Source organism: Eptatretus burgeri, chromosome 12 (genome assembly GCF_056783735.1).
Source record: "Eptatretus burgeri isolate ZD-2024b chromosome 12, Ebu_testis_v1, whole genome shotgun sequence".
Taxonomy (NCBI): domain Eukaryota; kingdom Metazoa; phylum Chordata; class Myxini; order Myxiniformes; family Myxinidae; genus Eptatretus; species Eptatretus burgeri.
In genome coordinates this window covers 29278231-29296890 of record NC_140972.1, presented here as the reverse complement: position 1 = coordinate 29296890, position 18660 = coordinate 29278231, and the positions used below count along the sequence as shown (strand labels likewise).

At 43.2% G+C, this 18660-nt stretch overlaps 1 protein-coding gene across 8 annotated transcripts in view; it reads left to right on the top strand.

Moving 5' to 3' along the window:
* The window catches only part of CLN3 (CLN3 lysosomal/endosomal transmembrane protein, battenin), a 75327-nt gene that overhangs the window by 7521 nt on the left and 49146 nt on the right, over positions 1-18660 (top strand). For 7 of the 8 annotated variants that reach the window (XM_085850020.1, XM_085850017.1, XM_085850014.1 and 4 more), the window contains 3 exons: positions 8089-8122; positions 16047-16137; positions 17508-17588. In XM_085850020.1, coding sequence (XP_085706146.1) covers positions 8089-8122; positions 16047-16137; positions 17508-17588 — 206 coding nt within the window. Of the gene's footprint in view, positions 1-8088; positions 8123-15512; positions 15589-16046; positions 16138-17507; positions 17589-18660 lie in introns of all 8 variants that reach the window. The other variant, XM_085850021.1, reaches the window with a different exon arrangement.

Genomic DNA, 18660 nt, shown 5'->3' with positions numbered 1-18660 from the left:
TGACCTTTTGTCCTCAAAAGCAATAGGCTTCAAGAACCCAATATGCAAACTCGACTCAAATTTCAAGTTAGATGGAAATTTATTTTGTGACATTGACCTTACACACACACACACACACACACACACACACACACACACACACACACACACACACACACACACACACACACACACACACACACACACACACACACACACACACCGCAAAACCCCATCTGTCGCTGTGTGGGGGACATGCTAAATAAATAAACAACACCTCTTGATTCAGATGAACAGTAGAAAACTTGTGGATTTTGAGTGATTTATATGGTGGTGTATGAAGTCTTTTATTGTCGTTACTTTTATGTCTTTGACAGTCCAGTCTGGAAATCCAATTCTTCCAAAAGTGTTTGAATGTAAAATGTTTTGCATACAAATACAGACTGACGCGACCCTCGTCCAGTCACCAGAACACGGCAGGACTGGCAGCGAGGGACGGGGTCGCCGGGGGGGCGGGGGGGGAATGCGAGGCTCCAGCCATGTCACGCCGGATGTGTGAATGAGACCACTTCTGGCACCAGGTGCCAGGCATGGTGAGGCCAAGACCACCGTGGCCCAATAGGGAAGCGCGATTCGGGTCACGGCGCGTCGCTTTGGGTCGTCATCCCACCCTTCGCCCGGGGCTTATAAAAGGTGGATCGCGAAGCTGTCTGCCCTCTTTTTTTTCACCTGTTTGCCTCGACCCCTCCTTCGTCTCTCTGCTCCGCCCTCTCTTCACTAATCCTTGTCTGCCCGTCGCTGCATCTACTCTCGGGGTTGGTATGCGACAGACGTTCTTCTGGGACCAGAGTGGAGCACACATTTCCATGAGCCCCGGCAAAGTGAATTGGCAGGAGATAACACGCCGACTCTTGAGGTGGGATCACTCAAGCAGAATCTTTCCTTTCGACTCGGCGAGGAATCTTTCCTTTCACCTCACGCATATCTCTCGCTCTCTCGCTCTCTCTCTCCCCCCTCCCCTCCCGCTCTCTCTCTCTCTCTCTCTCTCTCTCTCTCTCTCTCTCTCTCTCTCTCTCTCTCTCTCTCTCTCTCTCTCTCTCTCTCTCTCTCTCTCTCTCTCTCTCTCTCTCTCTCTCTCTCTCTCTCTCTCTCTCTCTCTCTCTCTCTCTCTCTCTCTCTCCCTCCTGCTCTCTCTCTCCTCCCCCTCCCTCCCCTCCCACTCTCTCTCTCTCTCTCCTCCCCCTCCCCTCCCGCTCTCTCTCTCTCTCTCCTCTCCCTCCCCTCCCCTCCCCTCCTCTCTCTCTCTCTCTCTCCTCCCCCTCCCCTCCCCTCCCGCTCTCTCTCTCTCTCTCCTCCCCCTCCCCTCCCGCTCTCTCTCTCTCTCTCTCTCTCCTCCCTCCCCTCTCTCTCTCTCTCTCTCTCTCTCTCTCTCTCTCTCTCTCTCTCTCTCTCTCTCTCTCTCTCTCTCTCTCTCTCTCTCTCTCTCTCTCTCTCTCTCTCTCTCTCTCCTCTCGATGCACGAAAGAGCATCCATAACAGATTCGCAATCAGTTTCCTTGAGCACAACACCACACCATACCTCCCACCCCCACACCTCAGACACCAGTATTTCTTCCTCCTACCTCCCCCAAAGCGTACTGTGTTGCATGGTCGGCCAACCGTGCCAGGTATTGCGAGGCTGTTAGTCCTCATCTGCTCTCCTTCTTTCTGGCTATCTAATCGTGTGTGTGTGTGTGTGTGTGTGTGTGTGTGTGTGTGTGATGGCACCTGTCGTCGCATAAGTTAAGATTGTAGAAGTTCTAATGGGATAAGTCTGCTCTGTGTCTGCTTTTGTAAATTGCTTGCCTTTTGTCACACCCCACAAATTCCTTGCTATCCCTGCTGTACATAATAATAAACCCCATTCACTGTGCTACATACCTTTCCTCACCTAATTTGTAAATAAATGCTTGTTTAGAAATGTTCCCAGCTCATTTTCGTCTTTTCCTTCATTGGTCCAGCATGGTCCGTATCCTAGCCAAGCCGGACGTTATCCCCCAATGATCTGTTTTCCTAGCCGGTACGTCCTTGGGCAGTTACGCTCAGCTACATCTGATCCGGTAAAGTGATCCTGTTTGAACAAGGTGGACCGAAGGCATGACCCCTGGTAATTAAATCATGTGACCATTAGGTAACCGTTATTCATTAGACGGAGGACCCTAAGTCATGTGGTTGAGTTATTGGCATTCACGGTCGATTAGCGACCCGCGCATCATGGAGTTATCCGTGTGCAATGGCCTGTGATTCCAGAGAGTCTGGTGGGAACCCGAGTTAGCTTCCCCCACCTCGTGATGTTCTTGCCCCCGACCCTGGGTCCGCATCAATATATTTTAAACTTTCAAAAATCTTCTTCTCCAAAATGGCTGAACAGATCGAGGAGAAACTTTACAGGTATGCCTGCCTATCCATGAGGAACAAAAAGTTCCCCATATATGATATCATAGGTCAGATGGTTTGGCAGCCATATTGGATTTACCCTAAAACCTCCAATAATCCTCTTCTCCAGAACGGCGAGACAGATCAAGGATAAACTTCATACACATGTTCCCCAAGCCTTGGGGATGCCAGTGTGTTCATGAGCAATTTATAGGTCACATGGTTTGGTAGCCCAATTGGATTGAAGGCAAATATTTTTTGCAATTTTCTCTTGAACCGCTGCATCATTTGATGTGAAACTTCAAAATTATGATCTAGTAGTGATGGGCAATATATGTTTTAAATTTCAACCTGATTGGACCCATGTTCTATCACCCAGAATTATTTAATTTCTGAATGTGTTCGTTTTGATTTTATTATTATTATTATTATTATTATTATTATTATTATTATATATTTTTTTGAAATTGCTTTTTTTTTTTTTTTGAATAAGGCTCACTTGGCTGCACCTTGATGGGTTTGAGGGTAGAGAAGCATCAGCTGAAACCCAAATCCTATACAGGTTCCTCCTGGTGACTTCATCTTCGCATTTTGCTCGATCGGGTTCCTTCTGATGACTCCAATGCTGGACTGTACCTATTTGGTCTTTCGCTTCATTTGAATTGAATTTATTTTAATTACAAATTTGCCCTCAGAAGAGTTGGCTCGCACCAAGTCCTTCTCAAGACTGCGTGGGGTAAGTATCTTATGAATACCATCTAGTTTTCTCTGTAATTTGGTTCTTTAGTTCGGCCTAGGTCACATTTTCCACGGCGGCCGTGGGGTCTCCAAAATCTGCGGCCACTAGCAATTATACGGCGGCCGCAGTATTTCCACGGTCACACAATGTAGCAGTCACATATGTTTTTATTTTTCGGGGAGCCGCACGGCGTATTTAGAAATCGTGGAGACCGAAAACGTGGGGGTGCTGTACGGTCTTTGATTTGATGTCGCACGGTGACCTTAGGGCGTCGCTGCGGCGGCCATATAATTTTCAAGGCAGACGCAAGGTGCCCGCAAGGCGACCACACGGGGACCGCAGGGGGGCCCTAAGGCGAACGTGTGGCCAGACGGACATTGTACGGCATTAGCTGCAAAATGTCGAAAACCCGGTTTCGTTCAACAACTTAAAAAATTTGACCTTTGCATAACCTTTAAAGGTCACAAAACAATGTTGTGGACATTAAAATAAGGAAACAGAATACGTGCTATAGCTTATTGGAGTTGGTTCGTCCAAGAAGGTCGAAAACCCGGTTCGATTCCCACAACTTTGAAAATTTGACCTTTGTGAACTTTAAAGGTCAAGGATTATGACCTTTGGTGCAAAACTTCCTCTGGAACATTCCAAGAACAATATAACATCATATAGGCTATATGGCATTTCGCACTCTTCGGATTATCCATACTTTGATGAAATCAGCGTAAAAACAAACTTGAAGGGGGTGCCATGGGCAAGGTGTTCGAGATAGAGCAAAATGGTTTCAAGACTTTAGGTGGGGAATGACCTCATGATTATGCATAAAAAATATTGTCATCCTAGCTCTTAAAGTTTGGGCGGTCGTATGATTTTTGTCAAAATTCGAAATTTTATAAGTTTGTGACCTTGTGACCTTGACCTTGGGACGAAAATGAAAAATCGAGCTCTGTGGGGCTATGCAGGTACCATTGGGCTAACCAAATACCGAAACCCCTGCCAGATTCGACAAACCCCCTCGGAGAAGATGCAAATTGAAATCGGCTACCCCCTAAAAACACAATTCGCAATTTTCTAAATTTGTGACCTTGTGACCTTACCTTGGGACGAAAATGAAAAATCGAGCTCCGTGGGGCTATGCAGGTGCCATTTGGCTAACCAAATACCGAAACCCCAGCCAGATTTGACAAACCCCTCGGAGAAGATAATTTTTTACGTCAAAATTCGCAATTTTCTAAGTTCGTGACATTGTGACCTTGACCTTGCGAAGAAAATGAAAAATCGAGCTCTGTGGGGCTATGCAGGTGCCAATGGGCTAAGCAACTACCGAAACCGCTGTCAGATTCGACAAACCCCCAAGGAGAAGATGCAAATTGAAATAGGCTACCCCCTAAAAACACGTTTTTTTGGGCGTGGCTCTGCCCATAATGGGCGCACCACACCCATTCTCAGGAAAACACAACTAGATCATGATATAAACCTCCCACCAAAATTTTATCAGGATCGGATCAAAACCCACGGAGCTATGCTCGGGACAGACAGACAGACAAGCTGGTAGGCGGACATGGGTAGTCGACTACCCAATAGAACCTGACGTGATGGGCCCGTTCGATGCGGAATGACCTGAGGATTAAGCACAAGAAAATTCATGATTCTCGCTTTAAGGGTTAATGCTGCAGATTGATTTTTCGTTAAAATACCCCCACATTTCGAGGTTTTTCAGCCGTTGCTAGGCAACGGAGGGGTCCATAGCAACGGTTCTTTCTCACACATAACTAGGACATACCATGAACCAACCATACCAGTTGCATGTATATCTGACTCATAGTCTCTGAGATATAACGAACTTCGTTTTTTTATTGTTTTCGACCAGGGTTCATTCAAAGTCTATCTTCTCCGACAGTTTTCATAGGATCCGCCTGGAAATTTTTGACAATATGGCTGAACGTACTGCCTACAGTTGCTCGTCGCCCGATTTTTGATTTTCGAAAAAATTAATTTTTTATTTTTCAAAATTTTCAAAGTCCCTTTCCTAAGCAACGGTGGTGTCCATAGCAACAGTTCTCATTTGCACACAACTAGGTCATGGTATGAACCTACCAAACAAGTTTCATCAAATCGCCATTGTATTAACGGAGCACTGGACCGAACAGTGGGACAGACAGACAAACAAGCCAGTAGGCGGACATGGGTAGTCGACTACCCAATAGAACCTGACTCGATGGGCCCGTTCGATGGGGAATGACCTGAGGATTAAGCACAATACAATTCATGATTCAAGCTTCAAGGGTTAATGCTGCAGATTGTTTTTTTCGGCCGTTGCTAGGCAACGGAGAGGTCCATAGCAACGGTTCTTTCTCACACATAACTCGGACATACCATGAGCCTACCATACCAGTTTCATGTATATCTGACTCATAGTCTCTGAGATATAACGAACTTCGTTTTTTTATTGTTTTCGACCAGGGTTCATTCAAAGTCTATCTTCTCCAACAGTTTTCATAGGATCCGCCTGGAAATTTTTGAAAATATGGCTGAATGTACTGCCGACAGTCGCTCGTGGCCCGATTTTTGATTTTTGAAAAAAAATATTTTTTATGATTTTTCTAAAATTTCAAAGTCCCGTTGGTAGGCAACAGTGGTGTCCATAGCAACGGTTCTCATTTGCACACAACTTGGTCATGGTATGAACCTACCAACCAAGTTTCATCGAAATCGCCATTGTATTAACTGAAATTGCCATTTTAAATACTGACTAGCATAACCCGCGCTCTGCGCGACATGTTGGGGTGGGTGTGTTTGAGAAAGGAACTGATGCAGAGTATCAGTAGTAATTTTACTTTAATGCAGTAAGTGGAATACGATTTCACTTTTTTTTGTGCCATGCACCTCATATGGTCTTTGAGATAATGTAAGCCGAATATCACGTTGCTCGAGCGCAGAACAAAGTCGAAGATAACGCGACACGAAACCACAAACTCGGAAATAATATATAAGATTATAAAGGGTAGAAAAAAAATCTCAAAAAAATTTTTTTTGAAAGATTTTTTTTTCGACAAGATCGACTACCCAACATATCGACAGAAATACCGTACTGATAATAAGGGAAGAAAGAAAAAAAAAATCTCAAAAAAAAATTTTTTGAGATGTTTTTTTTCCCGACTAGATCGACTACCCAACAGACAAACATATCGACGGAAATACTGATAATAAGGGTAGACTAGATCGACTACCCAACAGCCAGACAGACAGACACACACCACTAACGAATATAGTGGTCACTTATTTTTTCGTGAAAATATTTTTTTCGTGAACCAATATACTACAACCCTTCAAAATTAGGCTGACTGCTGCACAAAAGCTGAAAATAATTTCCACCTGGAAATACATCGACCTGACAACCTGGGGCACCAGCCTTTAAAATTATATAGAGCTGTGTCTCACTGAACACTACAAAAGAACTAAAATTCTCCATGTATTTTAGAGATCTGGAACAAGTCCTTGTTCAAATCACTCCGTATGCACATATGTATTTGTTTGTATGTACAGTATTTGTTTGTATGTTGATTAAATGTTCAAATGTACAGGATGACTGAGAAATTTCTTCTGCAATCTTTAAATACGGACTGTTCACAATTTCAATGATTTGTTATTTAACCATTCCTCTACGTCTGTTCATTGTCGGCTACTGTTTCCTTATAGTTGAAGATCTTTACCCTAATTGCATTTTGCAAAGTGTACACAACCCTTGGTGGCTGTCTCTGTTGTGTTGTTTCTGGAAGTTTACTTCAAACTTCCTTCTGTTGTAGTATTTTTTTTCTGTATTGATAATTTCCTCCCCTTTGTTATCAAACATAATTTTGATTTTGTCATTGTCTTTTCTCCGATTAACTTTTTTAGGTTTTTCTCTGTATGTTTCATGGTCAATCATGTCCATAATTGCTTTAGGCTGACTGCACACCTTAACTGTTTTATGGACTGATGCACCAGCATCAAATCTGTCTCTTGAATTCTGGGGAACATTATTTACATTTAAAGCTCTCAACATTATTAGCATATCCTATGGCGTTGCTCTCAAATCACAGGTCAGTGGCCTCTTTACTTTTCTCTGCCTCCTGTCTAGCTCTCTCTGCTCTCTCAGCTCTCTAACCATTGCACCATCTCCAGCTCCTTCAGGAGGCAATTGTGCTTTGAGTAACCTCCTCCTGATTAAACTCCCAAAAATCCAGGCTTGCCACCCTCCTCCATTTGTATGTTGCTCTTTTCTCACATTTTTGTAACTGTCTTCATTTTCTATCCCAATTTTCTCTCCAGGGCTTCAAGCAAGCAATGCACCACCTTCTCATGTCATCTCATCCATAGCCATGATCCCTTTACTCCCATTAATCCTACCAAACTCAACCTTTGTACTTGCAAGTTGCCATGTTTCCTTCTCTCCTCTCTTTCATTTTTCCTGGTGGTTCAATCCCTTGCTTGATGTATCCAACTGGGGCACCACTGCCACGGTGTCTGTACATTGCCTTTTTACCCTCTGTGATGTCTCTTCCATGAACCTATTCTACAAGATAATAAAAATGAAGATGTCAATGTAATATCTGTATGTACATGGAGAAGTCAACCATGCTGGGTATGGTTGAGGGAAAAAGAGGAACATGTGCTGGATGGATGGGGGAAGGCTGCAACCAAGTTGTCTCTGCCAGAGCTTTGGGAAGCAGTGCAGCATTGGGATGTTCAGAGAAATCTAATCATGAATGTTACCAGAAGTCAGACACGATTTGACGGGGCTAGATAACTAATGTGCATATAGCTTAGGTGTGATTTGTGCCATTGATCATTAACGTGTGTGTGTGGTGGAGGGGGGTGGGGGGTTATTTACATATTACATGATTACATTAAAGAAGCATGTGATATACTGATTAAAATGTGGTTTTTTTTTCTTTTTTGTTTTTTTTCATTATCAGGAAGTATCTTCTGGAGAAATATTACAGGTTTCTGGTAAGTTTGTTGTAAATTTCATCGATTTACCAATGCGATATTTCAAGCAAATCTTATCTTTAGGATACATACTACTTTCATTGGCTGGATATATAGCTAAATCTATCAAGATGCATCAGTGCGTAGGGCAGATAATGTGAGCTTTTCCTGGTAGGGTGCTGGTGAAGTCTTCAGCACCTGTCCATTTTACCTCCACCACTAAAGGTGGAAGGAGGTTATGTTTTCACCACTGTTTATATGCTGGATATCTCAAAAAGTTGTGAACGGATTCAGATGAAATTTTGTGGACAGAATAGGTGTGTGACGAGGACAAACTGATTAGATTTTCGTGACGATCCAGATCCGGATCCGGCTACTCAAATGTTTTAAGTGATTCTTCACCATTGAGAGAGAGGGCTAAACCGATTTTATAGGCATGATATTTCAAAAATTTTTGACGGATTCAGATGAAACCTCATGGACAGGTTGGGTGTGTGACAAAGACGAATTGATTTGATTTTGGTGAAGATCCGAATCTGGATCTGGATATGATAATTATTTAATTTTTAAAGTGATTCTTCACCATTGAGAGATAGGGCCAAAAATGATATATAGCATGATATCTCGAAAATGTTCTCATGGATCAGGCATTAAGTGGCAGAAGTATGCACTCTACTGAGTACCCTTGTAGTTATTAATGTCGAGATTGAAGCTTGTGATTGAGCTGAATGACAGATGGTGATTTGGCTATGTACTACTGCTGGAGCAAAGGGGAACAGGCAAACGAGGGATGGACAAATGAAAGAAAAACATGAATAGACAGCTCTGATTAGGGACATATGGACAAAATATTACAAAGTCCATAGAAAGTATGTGGTTGTTGAGCCCATACTCTTCTCATGGTGTCACAACGAGGTATGAATATTTCAAGGCTAGAATTAATCTGGGACAGGTCACCACTCCCTTTCAGGCTGTGAACATTACCACTAAGCAGCAGCAATTGGAATCAAACCCAAACCAGTGAAAGAAGTCCAACAAGGCTTCCCCCAATCAACCATCAAGTCAATCAAGGCCATGTGAGCAGACAGTAAAAGCCAGCAAACTGAGAAATGTAGGCTCGGGGTAGTTGCACCTAAGGGAAGAGCAAGAGGAGAAAATAAAATGAAATATTACTTATAATAGGGAATCGCATGAAATGACAGTTTCAATTGCCATTTTAAAGAAATCGATATACAAATGTGACTGGAAAATTTAGAAAGACGATTTCACAGATGAAAGAAGAGAGGAGACAAATGAGTGGAAATGAGCAGTTAGCTTAGATTTGAGGAGGTAAACAAGATATGGGCTTTTAAATGAGCACTTTGACTTTGTTGTTCTCTTGAGGGAGTAAGAGCATTAAGATCATGGGTGACAAAGGAGACGGCAAAATTGTTTGGCTTTAAGTTTGTAATGCGAGAGGACGCTCTGTTATCCCAGCCTTTGCCTGATACAAAGCACCTTCTGAGGCTTATATTTTTCTGCCTGCAGGGGTTCGTTGTCAGATTTTGCAGAGAAAACATGTACTCCAAGGCACCGTGGATTTTGTACTTGCAATGCCTCAACATTACCTAATTGCTCGTTTTTGTTTGATTAACTATGTCTCGTTGGGTGAAAAGGGTCCATGAGAACACCTGGAGTATGATGGTACACAACAACCATAAATGCAGATGTATTTTGTTTTTGTGGTAGGGGGGGGTTGTTTTTTTTGTATGCATAGTCAAGGCTTGTGGAAGAGCTCATACTAGGACACTGAACAGATCAAGACACAACAGGACAAAAGCAACAAGTACAGTGTTTTCACTTCCGGTTTGAGGATCGACACTATCTCCTACCAATTCTTATAAACCAAGTTCCATCAACCATTTACGTTGTGTTTTACTGTTTTGTTTTGATTTCTGTTTTACTGTTCCTGTTTCTCATAAAATTTTCTGTCCAAAACCGTATCCTGCTCTATTGAATCGTATAATTCATCTCCCCGTGTTAAGTCGGGCCGAGTGCTTGTGATGGTCGAGTTTGCTTTCCCCTCATTTATTTTTTTGCCTCGTTTTTGCTCCCTTTACTTCAGTTATTGTTAATTCTGATTCCTCAGCTCAATTAGTTATCCCTTCCTCCTTCAAAAATTCAAACAAAATATCCCTCCTTCTTCACTCAGGGGGGGGGGGGGGAACCAGGCAAAACACATCAACCAACAATAAAAACATCCAAACTCCAATCTCAGGGCTCAGTTACTCATTTTCCAATCCCTTATTCGCAATATCCCCAAACTGAATTAAACATTTATCTTCCTTAAAACCTCTTCACAACATTAAAAACCAGAGTTGGTGTCAAAGCCACCCAATGCTCGCCTGTTTATACATTTATCGTTTTTAAAAGACTCGTCTAATAATTAATATTTTTTATAATGCATTGCAGTGAAGTATGATACAAATAATTTTAAAGCAATATATGTATTTGTATATTGTAATCAGTAACAAGAGCGCAAGTGAGCACAATATACGCCCGAACATGAAGGTATATACAGAATTGTGCTACTACATGGAAAACAGCATCCTGGTTGCCATTGCAACCACCTTGGATGACTAACGTATGTCGCGACACACCGTCTCCACAGTCTGTACCTATGTACCAGATATGAAACGTGAAAGTTGAAAACTTTGGGAGTTGGAGTGTGGACAGGAACGGATGGAAAACAGCATCCTGGTTGCCATGGCAACCACTTTAGATGACGAACGTATGTCGCAACACACGTCTCCACAGTCTGTACCTTCTTCTTCTTCTTCTATTGGCTGCTCCCGTTAGGGGTCGCCACAGCGGATCATCCATTATGATCCGCATTATGATTTGGCACAGGTTTTATGCCGGATGCCCTTCCTGACGCAACCCTGGTCACCTCTTACGACACAGGGATATGGTACACCTATTCTAACCGGGGCATACACCGGGCCCAGTACACTGGTACTCACTTCGCCAACCTCAGAAGGATGACAGGCTGAGTCAACCTCCTGGTGTGTATTAATTCAAGTGGCCAATGGGGCTTGAACTCAGGACATTTTGGATCCCAAGCCTCTACCCTAACCACTACGCCAACACCAGGCTAACCACTAACAACACCAGGCTAACCTAACCACTACTCCGTCTCCCCAATATGAAATGTGAAAGTTGAAAACTTTGGGAGTTAGAGTGCGGACAGGAACGGATGGACGGACAGACAGACAGACAGACAGACGGACGGACGCCCTGATATATATATATATATATATATATATATATATATATATATATATATATATATATATATATATATATATATATATATATATATATATATATATATATATATATATATATATATATATATATATATATATATATATATATATCGGGCGTATAAAAAATAGTGTGGTAGATAAAAACATTAGAAAGGAAAAAATAACTTGCACCAAAAACTTTAACATTTTCAAGCTCACGCCGGGGGTATCGCTATAGCTCTCTGTTCTTCGAACAGCCGAGCTAAAAACGCTTCCAAAATGTATATGAAAATGCCTTACTCTGCTTTTTTTTTTTCTCCATCAGGAACAACCCATTCATTCTTCTTCATCAAAATCTCTTCCTTTTCTCTGACGGCTTATTTCCCAAAACCCCCTCACTCCTAAATGCTTCGTTCATCCAGCCTCCTCTTTCACTTGCAGCCAAATTTTCCTCCGTGCCATCAACCAAAAACATTGTCACCACCACCCCACCCAGGAAGTCTGTCACAGATTATCCAGTGTTGGAATCCTGAGGCGTCAATTTTGCAAAATGCTGTATGCTGAGTTGTATCAGTCGTTTATGCTAATGCATGCATAGATGGGTGCACCAGGGTGTGGTTAAGGAGTCATGTGACCTGCCCATGTTCTGGTGCTGTGCTGTGTTGTGTTGTGCCCGTATCTGGATTAAACCTATTGTTCCCACTTCAGTCTTCGTCCCTGTTTATTTAATACATGACATATGCACATGACAAAATTTTCCCTTTCACGTCCATTCATTGTGTCAAACCCCTCCGTGTCAGTACCATCCCCCCATCTGCTCCCCCCTTGTCCTGCCCCCTCAACTTCCACCTCGTCCTCTTCACTCTCCCAGATTCGCCCCTGCCTCTGCTGGCTTTGCCCCCCCCACCCCCCCAACTTCCCCCCGACCTGCATCCTCTCCTTGTTCCTTTCCCCATCCTACATCATATCGGCAGCTCCTCGCCACCCCCCTCCCTAACTGTGTGGACCTCAAACATCCAGGGCCTCCGTTCCAACCTGACATTTCTCAATCCCGGCCACTGCCGATAAACCAGACATCATCTGTGTAACAGAATCCTTCCTCCCATAGGACGTCCCTGACTCCTTCGTGTCTCTCCCTGGCTGATGTCTCCTCAGGTTTGGTCGACCTGAACCACGTCCTGATGGCGGAGTTGCACTGTACATCAAAAACTCCCTTTCTCACTCTCCGTGTACTGCTCGTGCACCTCCCAAACCCCAGGAGTACCTCTGGCAGTGACTTCCCCTCCATTCCCACCTCATGTTTGGCTGTGTGTTGTACCGTCCTCCCAACAATAATGACTCCATCGACATCTCTCTCTCTCAGATGACGTAGACAAACTTTGAACCGTTCATTCCAACTCTCTCTTCCTCATATGTGGTGATTTCAATTGTCACCATGCTAATTAGATGGGTGTTGGTACCTCTCTCTCAGCAGCCATGGCACTTCTGCACAGGGCTTGTGTGACTCTATGGGACTGACTCAACCTTTAATTTTCCCACCCAGATTTCTCCAAATTTCAAATCTTCCCTTCTGGATTTGGTGATGACTAACTACCTCGCCACTGTATCTTGCTTGTCCTCTGCCCCATTTGACTCATCTGACCATGTGCTTGTGAAGTTTAACACCTATCTGGCCATTCTCAGAGAACAGCTAAAGCAACCGGTAAATCTGGCAGTTCACTCAGGCAAACTGGCAGAGACTGCAAGCAGCCATCACACTTCAAGACTGGCCTCCGATATCTACCACCCCTGATATTAATTCAGCCTTGGACTTCCACCACAGAAACATGCTCTCTCTTATGCACAGATTCATTCCGTCTCATCTTCAGTTGTCTTAACCATCATTCTGATCTTGGTACTCTGAATTAAACCCACTTGCATTCTCCTCCCGGAAGGCAAATCCAACCAAAAGCAACCTCAGATCATTCCACAAAGCCCAAAAACAAGTGTGTCTCTACTCTCAGGAGAGCCAGAAAACAACATCGATTACATCTCAAGAATTAACTTCCAAACTCGTCTTCCTCCTGTAAAACCTGGTCATGCCTTGTAAAGTCGGTCTCTGGTGAATACTCCCTTTCCATACCTTCACTTGCTTCAAATGGCACCACAGCCAACTCTTTACTCGTGAGAAGGCCGAATGCCTCAATTCTGTTTGTGTCAAAATCTTGTGTCCCAAACCCCTCTCTCTGTACCCACCCTTCCCAGTCGTACCCAGTTCCTCCTCGATTCTGTCTTTTGTACCTGAAAAAGTGAAAAAGTTTCTGGCAACCCTCGACTCTCACTCTGAAACTGAACCAGATGGCATCAACTCACGTGTCCCAAAAACCTGCTGTGCTGCTCTTACACTTCCTCTCTCTGCCATTTTCACCTTGTCATTTACCACTGGTCATCTTCCTTCTGCTTGGAAATCGGCCAACATCACAGCATTACATAAAACGGTGCAAAAAACGGATCCCCTTAACTACAGCCCAATTAGCTTGCTTCAAATTGGTAAGGTCATGTAATCTATCATCACAGTTGACATAAAATCATTCCTTTTCTCTACCAGCCTCATCTCAGATAATCAATTCAGATTCAGTACTGGTTACTCCACCTTGGACATGTGGCTTCTACTCTCCCAACAATGGATGGAGGCCCTCAATATCAGACATGAGATCAGGGCCGTCTCTCTGGACATATCTCGAGCTTTCGATACAGTCTGGCATCCCACCTTGCTCTCCAAACTGTCTGGATTAAACTCCTGGATTGCTGACTTCCTCCATTCTAGTAGCCAATTGTGTTTCTCAACCGAACCCTTTCCTCTCCTCTCCTCTCCCTGTCAAGGTTGTACTTCAAAGTACTGTTCCAGGCCCCATCTTATTCCTAATCTCATCAATGATCTCACTTGCTCTCTTGAAAATCATCTTTATCTCTTTGCTGATGACTCCACTCTTTGCCGTGATGTCTCTCATCCTTCTGACATACAGGCAGCATCATCTTCCCTCTCCTCAGACCTTGACAAAAATCACAAATTGGTCAAACATTTAGAATATGTCTTTCAATCCTGAGAAATCCTACACACTCACTCACTCTCTCCCTCTGTGAAAGGACCGTATCGCAAACCCTCACATTACTTTCTCAACAACCCACTCAGAGGTTCAGTCACTCAAACTCTTGGGTCTCGCTCTCAGCCATGATCTCTCTTGGGCAAGACAGATTTAAAAGTTTTCCTCAAAAGCCAGAAGCCAATTGGGCACCTCCATCATGCAAAGTCCTTCCTTGGCATAACTGAACTCCGATCCACCTCCAAGACTTTCATCCGCAGTTTGATGGAGTACTGCTCTCCCCTCTGGGCTGCCTCCCCTGCCTCTCATCTGGCTCAGCTTGATGCCATGGAAGCCAAGGTTGTAGTACACTAGCCTGGTCGTAGGATGTGAAACCAGGTTCTGGTTCCACCAAAGGCGCCTATCAGTTGGAAACTGGAAACCAAGAAACCAAGAGTGGAAACCAAGGCATTTATGATTATAGGAATCTCCTGCCATGAAGCTGAGTATGGATCTATTACTACACCATCACAGACAGGTCGATGGTCTCTGTCTTCTTCGCCTCATCTCTGGTCTTGCACTATCAGCCCTCTCCATGCTTCCCCCCCCCCCCAGGTATCTGCAAGACACACGTGGTCTGCCAGCAACCCCCCTTCTTGTGAAACTGCCTACATCCAGAACCAATGCTTACCTCCACTCATTTATTCCTCTCCCCCCCCCCCCACCCATGTCTATGGAACCAGCTTCCACACTCTCTTTAATCTCATTCTTCCCTCCAGGTCTTCAAGGCAACTGTTCACCATCTCAAGTCATCCCTCACCCAAAACCATGATCTTTCCTACACCAGTTAAAGCACCCCTACCCCTCCCAAAATTTTGCTTATGTATCCATCTTGTCCACCCCTTGCATTCTCCCTTACCCTCGTCATTACCTGAGTCCCTTGTTTGTCTGTCTCCATCCACTTTCTCCCTCTGCCCTGCTGTTGGCATGTCCCCTTTCTCCTGCTGTTCCCTTTGTTATGTTGTTCCCTTCCTGATCTGTTATCTGTCCTTGCTCTTCCAGGAGCATCGACCATGTATATAAAAAAAAACATTGGAGAGAGAGGAGGGAAACACCAACAGTAGAGTTGAAGGCCAAGGTAAAGGCAAACTTGGACAATCAATGGTGGGCAGGAAAGGATACATGGGGTGGACAAGATAGAAACAATGAAACTCTCAGGAGGGAAAACTGGTAATTTGGAAGGAGCAGGGATTAAGGTTGTGGGGTGGGGGAGGGGCGGGGGGGGCATGTTAACGAGGGTAGAAAATTCATGTTGTTTGAGCATTCGACTCGTATATTAAAGCAACTTGTTCTGCTATATGGTAGCACATCAACAATGTACTGATTTGTATTTTATTTTATTTATTTATTTTGAACTTCATAGTTTCCTATCTTTGACACAGCAGCAGGAATCTTAGATATTTCAAATGTGTATCAAATTGCTTTCCCATATAGTCAGAAATGTTATTATTTTCTTGTTTATTTTCATACAATACATAACTTTTTTTTAAACAACTTGAAATGTTTTCATACAGTGTCTAATTGAGACATTTTCAGGTTCCTTGGGCTATGCAATAACTTTGCATATGTGGTGATGTTGAGCGCAGCTCAAGATATCCTCAATAAACAGTACAACAACACTGGTGTGGTAAGCTAATACATCCTGTTCAGTTAACCTCGCTTGTGAAGTATTTCAGCAAGTTATTTATACTTGAATTGTAATCAGTTCTAACTTTGTCTGTATAGGAAAAACAGAACTGCAAGTACACGATGACAACCTGACTTAAAAAAAGATCCTTCAGTGAATTGAAGACAGTGTGAAAAAACAAAGCAATAGGAATGGAAATATGCAAACAAAGTTGTTCTACAAATTATATCTCAGTAATTCTAAATGGTTTTGAGATGTAATGTGTAATTGTAAATGGTTCTGTTAGGGGGGGGGGGGGTGATGCGCACACACCTTCAGGTTTTCCTTCCCTTTGGTGTACGTATGTTGTTCGTGTTGCCGGACTCAGTGCGTCCTCCAACGATTATAATCTGAGCTTTGCTTTGAGCTTCACAAGTCTGGACGAACGTACAGGTCCAGCTACCACTCAATTAGGATCTTTGTCAGTTGGTGTATGTGACCTCTGACTGGTGTTGCAATGACCACATCAACAACGTAGCATTTTTGAAACTTGTATTTCAAACGAGCAGATACAAAGTCAAATGAGGAAGTTCAACATTACTTACAGTGTCCAACTTCGATTCCCGCAAGTAGTTGTTTCTGCTGCCCAGTGTCCCAGTCCTGCCGGCACAACTCACGCGCGTTTTATTTACCTCATCCACCGTGGCTGTTGAACGTTTGTCTTGTCACGATGTTCTCTCTCGTACAATGGCCTGTCCAGGATGATTTTAAGACCTCAAAGGAATTCTTTCCTGATGCACAATCTCAATGAGTTTTAAACAACCTGATTATAATCGGCTCCACGCGTTAACAACCTCTCTGGACATTAACACCTCGTTCACTCATCAGAGTTAAATCGAGCACGGGGACGATGGAAATGCACAACTCGTCACATATTACCAGTCTCTCTATACCTCCCTTTGCGGGTTTATATAGCATCGCAGAACAATCCCATGTCTTCCAACAAATGCGATTCTCGTCCACGCTGGAAGTTTCGGCTGAGAATGTTCCAGCACCTTCACGGATCTTACCAGGCAGTTTACAGTACAATACCGCCATCTGCAATCAACATTAGCTCATTACGTCAAGCAGTTTCTATTACAATTTACCGGTGTGCTCAACAAAACTTATAACATGTAACCGTCCATTTTAATCGTTAATTTACAGGCATTTACTAATGCATAAATTTACCACATCTAGATTGTAACTGACAGGTTCTAAATGGTTTTAAAGAGTAATTCTAAAGGGTGATTCCTTTGGGTTGCGTTCATTTTTAGGCTTTGCCTATTTCATATTTAAAATGCCAAAGTCAACCGCTTCCTTCGGACATGGATGTGATTTTTATTTTCCAGAGCAACTCTTCAGATGATGATCTTGAAACTCTTTCTGGCAATGCATCAAGCACACGTGATTGCAATCCTATATCAACTGGGGTAAGCATAAACTGTTTACTCGTCGGTAATGACCATACCTGCCACCAAGAAATTGGATACATTTTCAAGTAACTTTTATGTGCTCGTTTCCTGTTTATATGCCTCCTCTGACGAAGTTGCCAGAGGAATTATTTTTCGGGTTGTCCCTCTGTACGTACGTACAGTACGTCCGTGCTAATTTTATCTGTTTACTCCTCAACCGTATATCAGATTGACACAATTTTCACCATAGGTGCAACGACTCATGTGGAATGTTCTAATTATAATTATGACATCATAGGTTAGGTGGTGTGGTAGCCACATTGGAAAAAAGGAAAACTTTTGGACCTCTGTATCTCCGAAACTGCTCCATGGAAAAAATCGAAACTTGGCACATGTGAAGTACTCCCTATGGGAAATAAGCGTGACTTTTTTGACGATGTCATATGCGGCTTCATTATGATGTCATAATTGCATATGTCAAATGTTTTATCCGATCAGTGTGAAAAATTATGTGGTCATCTGGGGCAAAATTGTGTGGAGGGAAAAAAAATTGATGACATCATCGGTCATGTGGTTCAGCAGCTATATATATATATACAGCAGCCCGAAAAAAAAAAAAAATATATATATATATATATATATATATATATATATTTTTTTTTTTCTTAAGTAAAAACCTGCAAACATCTTCTCAAAACAGCTGAACAGATAGAGGTAGAACTTTGCAGATATTATGATATTGTTGCGAATCTGGAAGCCATGAGCACATAGACATTCAGGTTCCTATGGCTCAGTTATTTCGAAAAGTGAATGTGGATAGATAGCTCCCTTTCCCTAGTCTAATGGGTGAATAAATGTACTTGCACTGTGAGTTACTTTGATAGTCAGGGTTTTCTTTTATTTTTATACCACCATCAACGCCAGCATCATCTTCCCCTCGCTCTGCTCGACGCCATTGTCTACGTGTGTTCGATCACGTACGGGGACGGAGATTTCCTTCACCTCAGATCGAGACTCCACCCAGAAGGGCAGGGGCATGCCCCTTGTCCAACCAGGAACCTCATCATCTCAGATCGAGACACCGCCCAGA